Source organism: Varanus komodoensis, unplaced genomic scaffold (genome assembly GCF_004798865.1).
Source record: "Varanus komodoensis strain SLA01 unplaced genomic scaffold, ASM479886v1 scaffold4, whole genome shotgun sequence".
Classification (NCBI taxonomy): Eukaryota; Metazoa; Chordata; class Lepidosauria; order Squamata; family Varanidae; genus Varanus; species Varanus komodoensis.
This window is the reverse complement of record NW_025335941.1, coordinates 26,227,719-26,244,917: the sequence shown is the minus strand read 5'-3', so window position 1 is coordinate 26,244,917 and position 17,199 is coordinate 26,227,719. Positions and strand designations below refer to the sequence as shown.

The 17,199-nt window shown below is 37.4% G+C and overlaps 1 protein-coding gene across 1 annotated transcript in view; it reads right to left on the bottom strand.

Moving 5' to 3' along the window:
* Positions 1–17,199, bottom strand: part of CADM2 (cell adhesion molecule 2) — a gene marked incomplete at its 5' end in the record, with an annotated part of 180,309 nt that overhangs the window by 94,945 nt on the left and 68,165 nt on the right. Inside the window, one exon of the mRNA XM_044442230.1 lies at positions 15,210–15,380. Coding sequence (XP_044298165.1) covers positions 15,210–15,380 — 171 coding nt within the window. The remainder of the gene's footprint in view (positions 1–15,209; positions 15,381–17,199) is intronic.

Below are 17,199 nucleotides of genomic sequence, written 5' to 3'. Positions count from 1 at the left end.
TCTACTATTCTAAGATATTATTATCTTGGAGGAAGGGCTGAAAATTACTCTCTCTCACAATGATTTTAGCAGACATTTTTCTCTAGAGTTGTAAGCCACTTTACTTCCTTTATTGAGATTAAAGCCACTTTTTTTTCTCCTAACTGTGATGCTAGAAGATCATGCTGGAGTTAAGTAATTGTTGAAATATAGATTTTTCTCTGTTATTGTATGGCACTATGTCAGCCATAGATTGGAATTATCCATGACATTATACATACCGTCCCTATAATCAATTGATTCAAATCTTTCATTGACAGTCATATGTTTTGTAGCATACTGCACCCCAACTCCAAAAAAGTTGAGATTTATTTGAATGTGTAAAGTTGCTGGAATTAAAATTACAAATAATTGGAAGAATATTAAGTACACAATGGGTAGCGACCAGGTTCAGATCAAATTCCCCTGTATGGGAAGGTTATGAAGCTTTGGTGCTTCACTTTTAGCTTAGAAATGAGTGTAAAAGTAATAAAGAAAGTCATATATAAAGTTGTACAAAGGAAGATAACTTCAGTTAAATTTCTACTAGACTTGGTTAGGAGTAATGTGTGATGCCTTCCAAAAACTGTTAGAACTGAGCCTAGATTTACAAGAATGTGACATGGATTTATACAAAGCCAGCAAAAGGATAGAAAATATAGTTAACATATCTGAAGACAGAAAGGAATGTCATTGACCATATTATGAAAATGCCATCACATCAAAAACTCTGACCTTCAAAGGTATTAGTCTCTGCAGAAAGAATTTTAAAAAAGAAGATCTTCCAATTTGTCAGATGGCTTTCTATGAAAATCAAAAGGTATCTATTGCAAAAAAGGATGCTGATTTACTCAAATGAGCATGAATATCTGATGTTAAGCAGTGGCCAGAAGATGTAGATTGTCATTTAACATTTGGCGAGAAAGAAGTTATTTTTCTGCCTGGAAGACTTCAATCGAATGAGAGACAAATCATTTGTAGATTTGGTGACTACCTGATTGAGAAAAAAAATCCCAAAATTGTTATTGTCATTAAAAAAAAAAAAAAACCACTTGACACTAAACCTGCATGTAAAAAGGGCTTTCTGCAGATGAACCTCTTGACTCCATCAAGTTATTCTGTCTTGATTAACACTGCCTCAGTACTAGTGTTCATTTAAATCGTTGGCTCCCTCTCACTCAGTTTGATCCAACCAAGTATATCCAATTGCGGTTGCTTCATGGATAGCATTCTGCAACAGCTATACAAAGCAAAGAACAAATCTGAGAAAATGAAGCCAATGAAAAATGATGCAGATTTAGAACATCTTATAACCTACAGATAAGCAAGGCATGTAGAGTAAAATACAGTAGAACAGAATAGAGTTTGTTCACCATTTTAATACTTTTCATTGCCATTTAATTGCTCCCAAAGAAACATAGCCCAAGAGTTACCCTTTTCTTCATTAAAAAAGGACTGCTTAGAAGTCAAAGAAGTATCTAGATACATTGGCATGGGCTGCTGCAAACCTACTTTAGATTCAGCTGAGCTTTCAGCATTACAGATGTGTCTTGCTATTATACCAAATGAGTGTAAGAATTCAGAAAAATCATGATTTTCATATCTGGGAACAAAAATAGCATATCTGCAGCTGCAAATAAGCAACATGGCTGGAGAAAGAAGTTTCTTAATGGTTCTTCTGTAACTTCCAAAAAAGTGATATTGTTTCACAATTAAATGCATTACAGAATGCAAAAGGATGCTCAATATCAGCTGGTCAGGAACCATGTAGTGTACTAGGACATTTAGATTAGATGAATACTCATTAACTAACTGGGTCTGTGCTTTTCACAAAGGGACTGTGAACAACTGGGTCAGATCTTTCTGCTTTCGGAAAGGAAAGGAAATAATATGCTATGAAGATTTTAATAAAGTCAGAAAAACATGCTCTCAAAGATGCAGATCCATTTTTGCTATCCCAAACACTGAGTGGGTCTGAAGGAGGAAAGTTATTCCTTTCATGTCTTTCTTATCAGTTTCCTAGATGCTTCTGGTTTTGATTTAAAACTAAACAATTTATAAAAAGGATATGGTTCAAGCAACTTGAATGGTAGGCAGAATCTTCCGAATCTAGCAGACCAATTCTGGCCCTGAAACATTCACATGAGGTGCTTATCAGAGGTAATAAGCAATACCATTTGATAATCATATAATGGCTAATTTTATTTAAAGGGAATAAAGTACACACATCTTGCAGAAATTAAAACCATATTGAAAGATGGAGGAGGCACATACAATGTAAAGTCTTCATTTTAAAAATGTTCTTGTTTTCCTGCATTCTACTCTCTCCGCAAAAATATCTCCTATTATTACACGGCATGAATACTCATTAGAAAAGCTTTATTTAGTTCTCAGAAATAATATGAATTGCTGAATTCAATTAGGTACTTTCAAGAAAGCTAATATCCTTAATCCCTTTGTGTTCAGCTCTTTAAATACTTGATTGAAAGTTCTGAGAATGCTTAAATATACACCTGCTGTCTCTCCTTTGGAGTCCTTGAGTGTCAAAGCTTGATCTACATACAGTTTTTTAAATATCTTGCTTTTACACTTGAAATGGTCTTTTTCAAACTTGCAAAAATGTGTTGAGTAATCAATACCAAGTTAAACATTGCTAAAGAAAAAGACAAACCCACTAGCAATATATTAGAATTCTGTGAGGTCTTCCTATTTACTCCTTGATAACTAGTAAAGATAAATCCCTTTGGAGGTCTTTGCTTATGGGATAAATGATCATGTTATATGTTACAAAAACTAAATCTGTTTAGGTGCTCACACAGATCAAGATCAAAAAAGAGCATCATAAAACCAAACCAATGAAGCCAATGACATAAAGGTACAGTGAATGAAAACAATAGATTGTCAACAGTATTTAACAAACTGTGTGGTACTTTAACTGCATTGCTCTTTCATATCACTTCTTTTGCCATTAAATTCTCTCCCTTCCATGAGATTCAAAGCCCTAAATGGATTAGGGCCAGGTTATATTTTATTTTTATTTATTTATTTAAGATATTTGTATGCCGTTCTTTGCGAGAGCCTCAGGATAGCTTACAAAAATAGAATTCCAAAATACATAACAAAATAATATAAATAAATTGACGACCCACTCTGGCTGTAATTAAAATATGGTAATAAAATTCAATATTAAAACTTATTAAAATATTGATTAAATAAAAACGTCTTAACCTGCGGCTGAAAAACATATAATGACAGTGCCAGGCAGACCTCTCTGGGGAGCGCATTCCATAGACGGGGCGCCACTGCAGAGAAGGCCCTCCTCCGGGTACTCTGTCTCCTAATATCTTTCACAGAGGGTTTCTGGAGGATGGCTTCTGCTGCCAATCTCAGGGGGTGGGAGGGAAAATAGGGAAAAGGGTGTTCATTTAGGTATCCAGGTCCCAAGCCGTTTAGGGCTTTATAGGTAATAACCAGCACCGAAGTATCTGAAGTATCACCTCACCATGTGTACATACCTCGACCCTGAGATGATCTTCAGGGGTCATTCTGTAGGAGCCCCTTCCAAAGGAAGGGTGGCTACAGGAAGAGGGCCTTTCCAGTTGTGGTACCGTGGTAGTGGAATAAGCTACTTGGTGTTCTTTTCAGTGCCAGGTGAAACCTTTTTTATTTTCTCAACATTTTACTTGTTTTCCGTTTTATCCACAGTTCTTAATATTGCATTTTATTCTGTACAGCTGCTATGCTCCTATGCTGATTCAACTGAAATTGCTATGTGTGATCATATATGTATTTTAATTTTTTAAATCATTTTAAACTGCCCAGAAGCCTCAGCTATTGGGTGGTATAAAAACAGACAAACAAGATTCCAGATGTTTAGGTGTTCTTTAAATCTCTTACCCCTGGCTTATGCTAACTATAGATCAGAATCCTATGATTTTGTTAAGCCTGCTAAGGGAAGCCTTACCCGCATCCTTTGCTTTGCATGCATCCTTCATGAGAACAGCCTTGCTAGATAAGACCAAGGATCCATCTAGTTAGCCTCTTGTTTCCAACTATAGCCAGCTTTCCAACAGGGAAGAACAGTATGGTATGAAGAGTATGGCATGAAGGCGGACAGTAGCATACTGCTTTACAACCTAGAGCTCCTATTTAGCTAACACAGCTGATAGCCATTCATATATGTTGTCGTTGGCATATGCCATTGTGGTTTTGACTTATGCTGACCCTATGCATGACAGCAATATCCCTGCTTAGCAGCTCTAAATTCAAAGCTGTGGTTTCTTTTATGGAGTTGATCCATCTCTTGTTTGGTCTTCCTTTTCTTCTGCCTCCTGCTCTCCCTAGCAAGATTCTAGGGAGTCTTTCATTGATAAATATATACTCCAACAGTTTGTTCAATTTGTTTTCACAGGGTTCCCAGCCATGAGGAGAACTCATATATATCCAGTGGACTTCCTGTTTACAGACAAGCAGCTATGGACAGTGAGAGTAAGTGGGGCAGGCAAGGGAGCAGACGCTGGGGTAATAATGGCCAGCTCATGGGGCTATGCTCACTCTTCATAAGAATTTGACCTGAAGAAAATAATACCTGGGTAGGGTTAGGGCTTTTAACAAAAATTCTATTATGGAAAAATGTTAACATAACATCTACAACAGCATTTAAAATAATGATCTATTTGGCAAGTTTTATACCTGTCTTTTTAGCATAGTGCACTAGCATAACACACTAGCTAAGTTTTCAGCACAGCCTATATAGGTCTCTGTGTGTATGTTTTAAAAACGTTTTCCCCAGCACATTTTAAACTAACTAGTTAGTTGTTGTTATCGTAATATGCAGTCATCTTCAAATTATGGTGACCCTGTTCAGCTTTTGTAAATTCAAGGCTGTGCCTTTCCTTATGGAATCAAACTTTCTCACAGTGGGTCTTCCCAACATTCACTAGCATTATTGTTTCCTCCAGTGAGTCTTTCGTTCTCATGATGCACCCAGTGTACAACAGCTTCAGTTTGGCAACTTTTGCTTCCAGGAAATGAAATGTTCTGGATTGATCAGATCAAGGACCCATTTATCCAACTTTCTGTCAGTCCAGATACCTGCAGCATCCATTACCTTCCTGTCAACTTTCTTCACTGTCCAGCATGCCCCACCATATCTAGCATTTGGAAATACAATGGTGTGGATGATTGAAGGCTCATGGCCTCCAATGAACATCCATATACTTGATCTTTTCCAGTTGCTTCATTGGTGCCCTTCAAAATTTCAGCCTTCTTCAAATATCTTGGCTGCAGTCTCCCTTTGAATGGATGATTAAACCAAAGTATCCAAAATGTTTCACAATTTCCATTTCTTCATTATTACAGTAAAGTTGTGCAATTCTTCTGTAGTCATGACTTTTATTTTCTGAATGTTCAGCTGCAGTTCTGTTTGGGAGGCATTTCAATTCATTGCTGCTTTCTGCCAGTAATTTGGTATTATCTGCTTATCTTAAATTAATTATCACATCTACCAATTTTCATCTCTAATCGTAAACCAGCTTTCCTTATGATATGTCATGCATACAGATAGGAATAAGTATACCCTTGTCTGATGCCTTTGCCCACAGAAACCTTTCTGTTTCAACATATGCTGGCTTAAAAGCAGCTTCTTGTCCATGATGCAAGTTACCCAACAGGATGATCAAGTGCTGAAGCATACCTGTTTCTTTCATCCATGGCTTTTCATGGTCTACACGGCCAAAGGCTTTGCTCTAATATCTAAGGAATAGACTGTTTTTCTGAAATTCTTGGGTAAGCTCCAGTAGCCAACACATATTTGCAATAAGTGCCTCTTCCTTTTTGGAATCCAACTTCAGTTGGACTTTGCAGTAAAGCTCCTTGCTACCTGTACTGCATCTTGCCATGCCTTCTGAGTTTGTCATTTCCAGCAAAAAATACTGTGTTTGTCTGACTGAAAATGTTCCATTCCAGTCCACTTTAGTGTGATCACACCAAGTACTGTGTTGTTTAAGCATCCCATCTCTTGCTTTATGATTCACACTTTGCCTTGTTTCAATTGTATGTGCCATATATCACCAAACTTTCCTTTCACCTCTATGTATGTCAGACACCAGTCTTCCTTTCAGCTTTGATCTAGTCATGTCTTTAATGACAATGCTAGTCATACTTGTCTTTTGTCCTTCTCTAGTGGCTGGTTTGACTCCTTCCACTCAGGGAAACTTATCTTCTGGCACTATCTCTTGTTTCCTTTCAGATTGTTTCATCATGGGGGATTCAGGGTAAGAGATATTGAAGGTAAGATCCTGATTTACTATTGCCTTCTTCAGCACAGTAGTAACCATAATTAGCTTAAGTGTTGCAGCTTTTGTTTGGAAAAGAATTTTCACTTGCATTGCCTTCAAGTATACTCTCTCCCCAAAAGCTTCAGGAGTTTCTCCATCCCCCTCACCTTTAGAAGCATCCTTTTACTTTCCTGATGAGAGTAAATGCACTTTAGTCTATTGTCTCAGCTTGAACTATACTGCTTTGGGTGACCCTAGTGAGAAGCCAGCCTAACAGCCTCCATGCAGCATTGCTCTTGGCTTTTCTGTCATTTTCAGCCCCTCTTGCCACATTAAGGTGCACATCCAAAAGGGAAGGAACTAGTGTCTAGTGCTACTATGTATAAGACAGCTGAGCATGTGGGACAGAGGGACCTGACAAGGCAGAACAGACATGCTGGGAGGATCACAGACTTGATGACTGTAATCTCTGTGTCAGGAATTAGTAGTTGGCAGGACTGCGTAGCAGAGTTTCAGTTTCACAATATCTGCTTGTGTCGATGAGTTCCAGTATGGGGAAACTTCAGGAAGAGAGCTCTTGGTGAAGTCAATGCTGTTCTTGCACAGTTGGTGGTATAGCCTTCAGTGGGTTCCTTCATTTGTGAGAGACCAAGGTCCACAATATGTTTAGGGGTTACACTTTTATTGCACTTTCAGGTTGATACAGAATACTATTTCCAACCACACTAGATAACTTGTGTTTTGGTTTTGTTTTAACAGAAATTAAATCACGATCTGGAGAATAACTTGGGCCATAAGACACTGAAGATTCTCCATTTTATTTGAAAAAAACGTAACAAAAGATACTAGTCAGCAACTCTTCCAAGGTTATTGTTCTGGATTTGGATAAGAGGTGTGTGTTTCAGGGGAAAGAAGATGAGGGTGGATGTTTAAGGGGAGAGGTGAAGCCATGGTGAGTCACCTAGATGGGCTCTGGGATCCAACTAGTTAAAATTGCAAAAAAGGAGAGAAAGCAAGCAAGGAGATATTGGAGGGGAAAAATAATGAACCCATAGTTCCTTCTAACCTGCCGGCTGGAGATTACTATAAATGAATGGTTGTGACCTAAGCCACTATCTCCAGAATGTCAGTCTGACAGCATTACACACTTAATATCTGAGTTACAGGCTGAACTTCTTTAGCCCTTTTCATCAATTAAGATGGCTTCACTTTGGAACTTAGGCATTTGGCTTTCTGAAAGATAGTTACAATCCAGGTTTTGTCATATCATCTGAATGAGGTGCCCACTTCAGATAATGGAAGGACAGTAAATTATTAGCTAATGTGTCATTCATGCATTACTACGACAGTCAAGGGGGGAAAGGAATAATTGTAAGATTTTTGGTCTCAGGCAGTGAAATATCTTGGTCCAGCCCTGCTAGATTGATGTGGTCCCCAGTCACATTATCTCAACACAGCTTGGACTTCTTAGGCGATTGGACTGATGCTGCTGCTTGACAACTGGGACTAATTTGGTATTTGTACAGCTTCAAAGTGGACCCAGAGTAAATGAACACAGTTGCTGAGTTCAGTATGTTCCAAAAGCCAGGAAAAAGTTAACAATTTTCTAAGAACTTCACTCAGCTTCTGGGACAGATAGGTGGTAGGTACAGCAATGGAGATGTCCATCTTAGTGGAGTGGGGGCTTTTTGTAGCTAGACAGATGGCCGCAACAATTACTTGTTGATAAAGATGTTGTCAGCACAGATATTTAGGAAGTTCACTACAAGCCATGCTTCTGATTCAAATTTGCACCCTGCATCTGAGTCACTAAGGCGTTGTAAAGTTATGCTTCTTAAACCACAGCTAAGCTTTTATCTGTCTGTACATCAGTGAGGAAGGAAGGTGTGTGTGGTCTGTGTCCACAGCAAATGGATTTTGGTGGGTGGGGGTGAGGCAACCATTGGACACTTATGTCATCCGAAGACAGCCTTAAAGAGCAAGAGCTACAGACCCAAGTGTGCTAATGTAATGATTGCTTGTGAGTTCTTAAAGATCTTTTTAATAGCATTTCATATCCTAGAGTGCACCTGCTCTAATCTTGCCTTGTTGAACTCATTTTCCACTATATTTATATTCCTATTTAATTTTTGTGCAGTCTATCAGCAGTTCTTGTGTGTGTGTCACAGAGCAAATTAGTATGATTTAATCCACCATGTATTCCATTTTGCTTCCACCAGTTTATTTGAATAGTGAACTAAAACTAATGTCATATCTTGATGACTTTATGACTTAATGACTCCTCCATGTTCAAAGCTTTAATATAGTTCTGATTTTTTTATTATGTCACAGAATCACAACAACTCTGGAAGGTTAGAGAAAAAAAGAGCAATAAACAATCTTTACCATCTAGTACTAAATAGTTTTATACAGTTCCCTGCATAACCAATTCATTTATTATATTTGATTAAAATGAAAAAGTCAGTATTCTCTGTTTGTATAGGATCTGTTTTCAAATTTCTGTTCCTGTCCCATCACTGTTTCTGAGGAAAGAGTTAAAGGCGTGGGTTAACATGCCAAAACAGGCAACCTTGCATGCTTAAGGCAGTTCACAGTTTTTCACCTTGAAGTTCCTGACAGACATTGAGTATCTCTACTCACTCATGCGATTTCTTTTCTTCTCAGCCCTTCCAGGTATACCTTTTCTTCTCAGGTATTCCAGGAGACACTACAGTAAGAAATGAGGCTCCTTTCTTTGATAGCCACAATAGTGGGCCAAGTTTGGCTCTCTGTGTCTGTCAAGCAGTCTCTGCTGCACAAACAGGGCCCATGCCCTACAATGAAGCAGAGAAGAGGGATGTGATTGAGTACCCTCATCTCTTGCTCCTGAAGAGAGCACTGGGGGAGGAGGGTATCAGCTAAGTGCACTGCCTGATTGTCTGGTTGCCTGATTCATGCCCAAGCAATGGGGAGGGGGGATCAGCTAAGTGCCACAGCTCTGGACCAAGCATCCACCACCAAGCTGATTCTTATTCCTCCCACTGTCTCAGGCTGGTTTTGCTACCAGGCTCTGATATGTGTGGGCGACTGGTAGGGAAACCAGCTCAGCAGTGTAGTCTTCAATAGGACCACTCAGCTGATTCACCTTTGGGCTCATGTATATGAGGGGCATCCCTCAGGTGTGCCGGGGGCAGCAGGGAAATCATCTGAGTGGCACTCTCCCAATCCTACCTCTCTTGCTATGCAGCTCTCTGCTTCTGGTACCATGATGAGTTGTGTTTTCCAGCAACACAATGACAAACAAGCCACCATGGCACTGAGAAATTATGGAAACTATACTGTTTGTGCTTTCTTAAAACAAACAAATACAGATGTACCACTGAAATACTACAGAGGTGTTTGGATGATACAGCAGACCAAGAATAGTTTTAAAAAGAGACTTGTCATGCTGTGTCACATGAAACCACCTACTGTCGCTACAAACTGTGATCGTATCTCCAAATCCACTGGGAAGAGGTTAAAGAGTATTCCAGGAAGATACAATGCATTTATAATTAAGTATATGGGCAAGTCCAACTTGTTGGTTATGCTCCAAAGAAAACAAAGGCCATACTTGGTTTTGTGTGTTTAGCAATTTCAAGAAGGCTTCTTAAAACAGCTAATGATTGTGTTTTTAAATGTAGATCAAAATTCTCAAGTCAGTACTATATATGTTTTGCAAATGTAAATACAAGAAACCACATATAATGCATGTTTTTTAAATACTGTTATATTCTGTAATTACACCAGGAAACATTTTTATTTCCATGTACGAGTAGAAGAAGTCTTTGATATTTTATGTCTAATGCTATACATTATGCTATAATTAGTTTAAGTGCTAGTGCTATAATTGTTTCTTAGGTAACAATTTAGATTTCTTAGCTAGATTTGCTGCACAATACTGATGCCTCTTTGTATACTAGAAGGCAAAGATTATATCCAACTTTCTGTAGCATAACTTCCTGATTAAATCAGTGGGACATCTGCATAGATTTGAGTGGATAGTGCCCTATATTTTTAACATGAATACAAAAAAAAAAATTAAATCCATAAAATGAATAGATGGGAACATGTGGATCCATAACTATAGTGCTTTTATATAATCTAGATGATGCTAGAAAATACTTTCCTCCATTGTAGCTGAGGAGTTAGCACAGTTCATACAACAATGTAATGCAAGTCTTATTATTCTATTTTTGAATATGTAGTTCACTGCTCAGTCAGCACAATTACCAGTGATACCATAAAAACAAAGGCAGCTATTCTTTGCCATATTTACTGGAAAGAAATTATGAAAGTTACCTGCCACTAAATTATTGTAACAGCTTTAAGTAAGCAAGGACCAATTCATTCAACACGATTGTTTTGTTTCTCTTTTCTTTTCAATTATGTGGCAACATTTTAGATCATGGAAAGTTTTTGTTTAAATATGCTGAAGTATTTGTCCGATTGTGTCAATGATTATGATGCAATAATCCCATGATTTTGCAGATCACTACAGTAAGGTAATTTGGAAATGAGCTCCATAGTAGCACATTTAGATGACTACTTTAGTATTGATATCTTCAGTTGGTGAAGATAAAAGTAAGACACTAAAGAAGGGGGGGAAACATCCACAAATAGAATTATGAGTCTTCCTGTCCTTCTCCCTCTAAATACGCACACAATATAAAATGCTTGTGTTATATGTAATATATAGAATAGAAGATGAGTGCCTTCCACATTAACTTTATTTGAATGCAATTTGTAATCATGTGTGAATCATTTTCTGACACTCTTCTAGGAAGCTGGGCAAAAATTATGTTGGTTAATATTTCATTATCAGCAAGCCATATTAGAGCATAACCCTCCAGATGGTAAATTGTATGAATGTACATTAACCCTTTGAACTCTACAGCTTCTCTGAAGAGAAAAGTTTGGCAGCAAATGAACCTACATGGTTTTGAATTATTTTGCATTTAAAACATGGAATTCATATTTTCATCCATCATTAACCCAATTGATCTCATTTAAACATGCAGATTATGGCAATGAACTTTCATGTTTGCAGATATTCTTTACTGCTTACTCTAAGTATCTTCTAGGTTTCATTTGTTTCAAGTGTTCATTAGTTTGAAAAGTTTAAATAAGATAATGCTGATTATAGTATTTACATTTTAATTCAGGTGGATAATTGTAATGATGAACAAATTCTTAGTTGGATATACTAGATTAACAGTTCTTTTGCACTTTGATTTATTTAGTTGAGTATAATATAGAATATATACGAAGAATCTATGAACCACATCACAGCAATAGGTTTTATTGATTCTGCTTCACCTTCTCTATCGATGCAATCTTAAGCATTGGGCCCATAAGAGACATGTATACAATACTAAATAATTACATACTTTAACTTTCCTCCATATGACATAACCCCATGAAATGAAAAAGCTACTAGAGGTTACATGGCTAGTAATATACATTGCTTGTGATTAGATTATTGCCAGTTTTATAGCACAGGCAATCTTTAATCACAATTAAGGTTCATTTTAACAGGGCAGGGATGTGTGAAAATGTAAACAATTCATTTTCATATATACTGATCTCTTCCGCTTTGCTGAGAAGCTGAAAATCAAAATGCTTTTAATCAAAGCATGCTGTATATTTGTACTTTATCCTGTAAATTCATATGGTCCCAGCTGTTGCCATCTGAAATTTATCCAAGCTCTCTTTGTAAGCATCTGGTGGTTTGTGAAATGATAACTTCCTAGTGTAACCTATTTCTAGCTATTGAACTATTTATGTACTTGATTGATTGATCAATTGATTAACTTTTTGATTGGTGGAGTTGAACCCCTCCCCCCTTTCCATTTTGTGGGTCTGTCTTTATCTGTTGAATCAAAAAGAACATCTGAATAAGGTACAGCAAATCTTTGTCAATAATAATTTAGAGGCATCAAGTTCTGTGAAGTAGTTTCTGAAAGGAACAACAAAGCCATTGATTTATGTCAAACACATTCCTTTGTATTTTGCAATTCACTGAATCCAATTTTATTTATTGCATTATGGACAGGCAGACATGTCATCATGTTTAATGGATGCTAGCTATGCCTTTAACATATATTATCTTAAAGGGATTGATGATCTTATAGACTAATATTATTTTTGAAACCCTGTTACAATATCTAGTGACAATGCATGGTGTCCTTCCTTTACTTTTTTTGCTGCAATATCATGGCAAAGTCATCACACCAAGAAAATAGTTAACAATATACATGTGTCTAAGATTTACTTAGGATTACATTTATAGTTCCCAAAAAAGGCTACTGCTGACAACAATATTGGGAAAAAGAGATCTTTTCAAAGCCAAGCCAATATTATTTTATGTCAATTTGACAATAATTGAAATTAGAATGGATTTGGGTAGTTGTGCCATGCCCCAACAGCTTACAAAATCTCTCCTACTAGGGCAACTAGTTGGTGAAAAGACTGACAAATGTGAAAAAATAACATTTAGGAGGCTGAGGTTTGTGATAATACAAATATTAGTTCTCAAATGTTATTTCTAATTCTGAATCAGACTCTCTCTCTCTCTCTCTCTCTCTCACACACACACACAATGTGTGTGTATGTGTGTGTGTCTTTATATTTACACATGCATTTATTCTTTATTATTATGTATTATATCTATACCCTGTCCTTTTCCTTCCAAGGAACTCAAGGAGGTTTACACAACTCTCCTTCTCTTCTCCATTTTATCCTTACACTGACTGCCCTGTGAGGAAGCTTGGGCTGAGAATTTGTGACTGGCCAGAAGTAAGTCCACTCCATGAAAGAGTTGAATGAGAACCCAGATCTCCCAAGTCCCAGGCAAGCCCTCTTAACCACTGTACCACACTGGTTCTCTATACATTTAAACAAAGAGACACATCAATGACTCAAAATATCAAAAGGGCTAATTATATTAGTGCATCTCTGTATTCATTACTTTAGTGAAATGCACACAATATATTTTCTGTATATTTAAATCTGAAAGTTGTGCTTCTGGATCTTAGGCAGCAAACAACTCCACACTGTTTCCACAGTGTGCAGATTTTGTCTGAACTTACCAGTCAGATAATCTCATGGTTACCTAGGCAGTTCAGTTTCCATGCTCCCTGCTTCATCCTCCCATTTTCACCATGCAGCCCAGCAGTCCTGTTTTTGTCCATGGAACAGCCTCCTCCTCATTGGTCCACTACAAATTTAAATGAGTTTCCCTTTACCCTTCCTGAATGTACCTGCATGTCTGTGGCACTTCCTAGCTGCTCTAGTTCCCACAGAGATTTTTATTAAATGAAAACAAACAATTTCACTGGGATTCCACCCTTCTCCCTCTATGAATTTTCATGCTTTCTCCATTTCCAAAAGTAAGCAGGGAGATGGATACACTGCTCAGCCAATGGGAATAAAATAAGCTGTTGCTAGGGAGCCAAGGGCAGTAAAGATTGAAAGCTAGAAGCAGTCACTTGCATGGTCATTCTTGCCAGTAGACTCTACGGCATCTCCATACCAACACTGGCAAAATGGCAATCCCAGTTCCAGATGAAGAAGCACGGAAACCTTAGAATGGAGTATTGTTCTCCCTGTGGTTTCAGAAAACTACTCCTACCATGCGGGAAATCTGGAATTGATGACACAACAGACCCACAATGGGAAGATTTCACTATAGTTTCTCATGTTGAATAAACCCATCCAAATTGCTTATATGACACTCAGACGACTGACACCATCCAAATGCTGAGGAAGACATTCAGCCCAGTAAGGAGCATATATCTTCCTTTGTTAAGCTCCCCTTTACCCTTAGTTGTTAATCAAGCATATCCACAGAGAACAGACAAAGAACAGCCCACACAGCAAAACTTTAAAATAAAATCAAGTTTAATAGTTGTTTTTTTTTCTCTTTCCAAAAATGGACTTTGCAATGAGCATACTTATGGGTATTACTGATTAATTCAGATAATGTATACACAGTTGTCCAATTTGGACATGCATATGTTGGTTTAATAAGCCAAAGAGTATTGAATCCACATGTGGCTTCTCTCCTCAATGAATACACCATGATAAACTAGGAAGTCTTCTATTAACCATGGCAATCTATAGTTACAAGACAGGAATGAGATAGGATTGTACCAAGTCTGGAAGAGGACTGGATTTGGAGTTGGATTACAATCCTGCATTGTTCTGAATATGGTGGCTGCAGTTTTCCTGCTGAGATTACATTGGGGATTTGTGCTTAATTTAAGATTTCTGTCTTCAAGAAGGGGAGGGGTACTGATGCACTGAGGAATAAAGGAAAAGCTTGTACAGGCACAAGACCTGTAGTCTCATACACAGTTTTCCAGAAGTAAATCTCACTGAAATTAACAGGAGTTATTTCTGAGCAGATATGCATAGGACTTCAAGGAAGGGTAACCTCAGAGTAAACCAGTCATGTAAATAGCCTCCATACCAGCTTTGGTAGTAGAGTTAAAGGTATAAATGTGTCGATGTACAGTCAATATATATCAAAATACTAAAATCCCAAGCAACGGATGTTTTATTTCTGAAGGGAGAATGCCTCTCCCCAGTAGTTTCACTTGCTGTGAACGTTTATACACCTTATATCAAAGAAGCAAAAATTTGAAGAGTGGATTTACTCTTGATTTGTGTCACCTTCTGATTGCTTTTTGTGAAAATTTGTCAAAATTTTGTCAAAATTCATATTGGGGATTATTAATGCGATTGTATGCAAGCCTGGAAGATTTGTCCGAAAAAGGAAGGATGTGCTATGCAAAAATCCAAATAATTAATAAAACTATGACTGTCGGAATATAATGGATATTTCTTGGTATATGTATTAACATTCATGGAAGACATACACAGTGTACTTACAGTGTATTTCTAGAACTTGCTTTGCTATCTGAGGTTTGGAGTTCAAGGACTCATGATCTACTCTGCAACTTATGGTTGCACCATCATCACTGCGATCTGCTTTTAAATTCATTGTGCTGCTGACAGTAAATGTTTTCCGATTTGCATCCTCTTCTTTTAAATATTTAACATCTGCAAAAATAAAGTTTGCCGCAGTTTAGCACCAAGGTTTGGGATAATAAAAAGCAGAAGAAGACTACAGTACATGAAACCATTTTAAATAGCAAACGGAAAATGCACCTTTCATCATGTTTGCTCACTCTTTCAAAGCAAACAAAGTTCTATTTCCAGACATTCCATTATTTGTCTTACAAAACTACCAATGTTGTCATTCCCAAATGTACACAGACACAGATGGGAAAAGCAATTTCAATATCAACCAAAAGGCAGAACTGTCAGAATGAGATTCTGCTCCTCATTATCTCTGATATAACTAGATTACAATCCAAATACTCTTTCCCTGAAGCCCATTAAAGAAACAGAAACACTTTTCTTAAATCATCTGATTAGGGATTGTTGTTGTTTTACCCTCTTATGTATGAATGCTTAGATCAGAAAGCAATATTTTAAAAAGAGATCAAAAACCTAAAATATTTTTTATAAATTATCCAAATGTACTAAAATTTATAAAGTATCCATGTATACTACTAGCATTTGATTTATGAGTAAAAGCTGTGTTTGAAAGTTGAACTATTGCTGAGCCGTGGTCAGGAAGGAATATCTTTACCTGCATTTTACCTGTTAAGTTCATTTTTCTGTTCAGTTGAACTCAGTTTTGTTTAATAAAGAGAGGAAATCTCTTCCCCTGACTACTATATTACAGTAATATAATCTCCATTCTAGGCTCATGAAATGGGAAAGGAATTTGTTATTTGTGGGTACAGACATGAGGCTCACTGGTGGTGTCCTCCCAAAGTGCATTCTGAGGATTTAGGGTAGCCAACAGCCTGAGAAGTGCATCATGGAATTTACATTCCTTGCCACCAAACGATGAAAGTGCTCCTTGACTAGGTGGAATAGGTCTGACCCTCCTGTCTTCCATTATCAAATGAGATTGGGGACACCTTGAAACACTGTTGATCACCCTGTTATTCAGTGCAGAGCACTACAGTGTCAGTATTTTGCAATGTTATTCAGGAACCAATCTAAGGAGAAAGAGACCACCATGACTCAGATTTAGTTTTGGTAGCAACTGTATAGATGTGCAAACTAGTTTAACTGAAAATGGCTTTATCAAGGTGAAGGAGGACATCAATGTGGTTATGTGACTTTGGATTTCAGTCTCTGAACAGCTATATTGTAGGTGTTGAGATAATTTTGTATTTTGAACTTAATTTTGGATATGAGTTTATATCAAATTCCTTCTTTTGTTCTGTTTGAATCTAGCCCCCAAGGACTTTTCAACTATTTTAAAAAATGATTCCATGCCTCTTGAAGCTGAAGGAATTGTGGTGTCATGCCCTTTACTCTAACAGTCCAGCTACAAAATGCACAAAAGCGATGCTTCATTAGATATATGCCCTGATCCAGTAACTTTGGTGGCCATAGAAGTTTTGAAGCTTTGAAGAAGCAACCCAAAGTTTTCCTCAGTCACTTCAATGTATTTAGCTCCACTTATTTACAAGAATTATGTAAGTAGGGCAGCTGCTTCCTGAACTGAAATGAACAGGACAATATCTGTGTCCACCCTATCTCTGGAATTACCACACTGCACACACACAGGGTTCTGGATAATGATGATAGTCTATCTTGCTGTGTTGTTGTCGTTAGTTGTGAAGTCATGTCCAACCCATCGCAACCCCATGGAATTCACAATGCTGTAGGAATTCACAATGCAGTTGAATATTCACTGTGCAGCAAATTTATTCCTAAGTGGTTTTTGTTTATACCCTTGAAAAACAGGCTTATAGTGGTTATTTTGGTTATTATGAAGGTCTTAAAATAAGCTTCA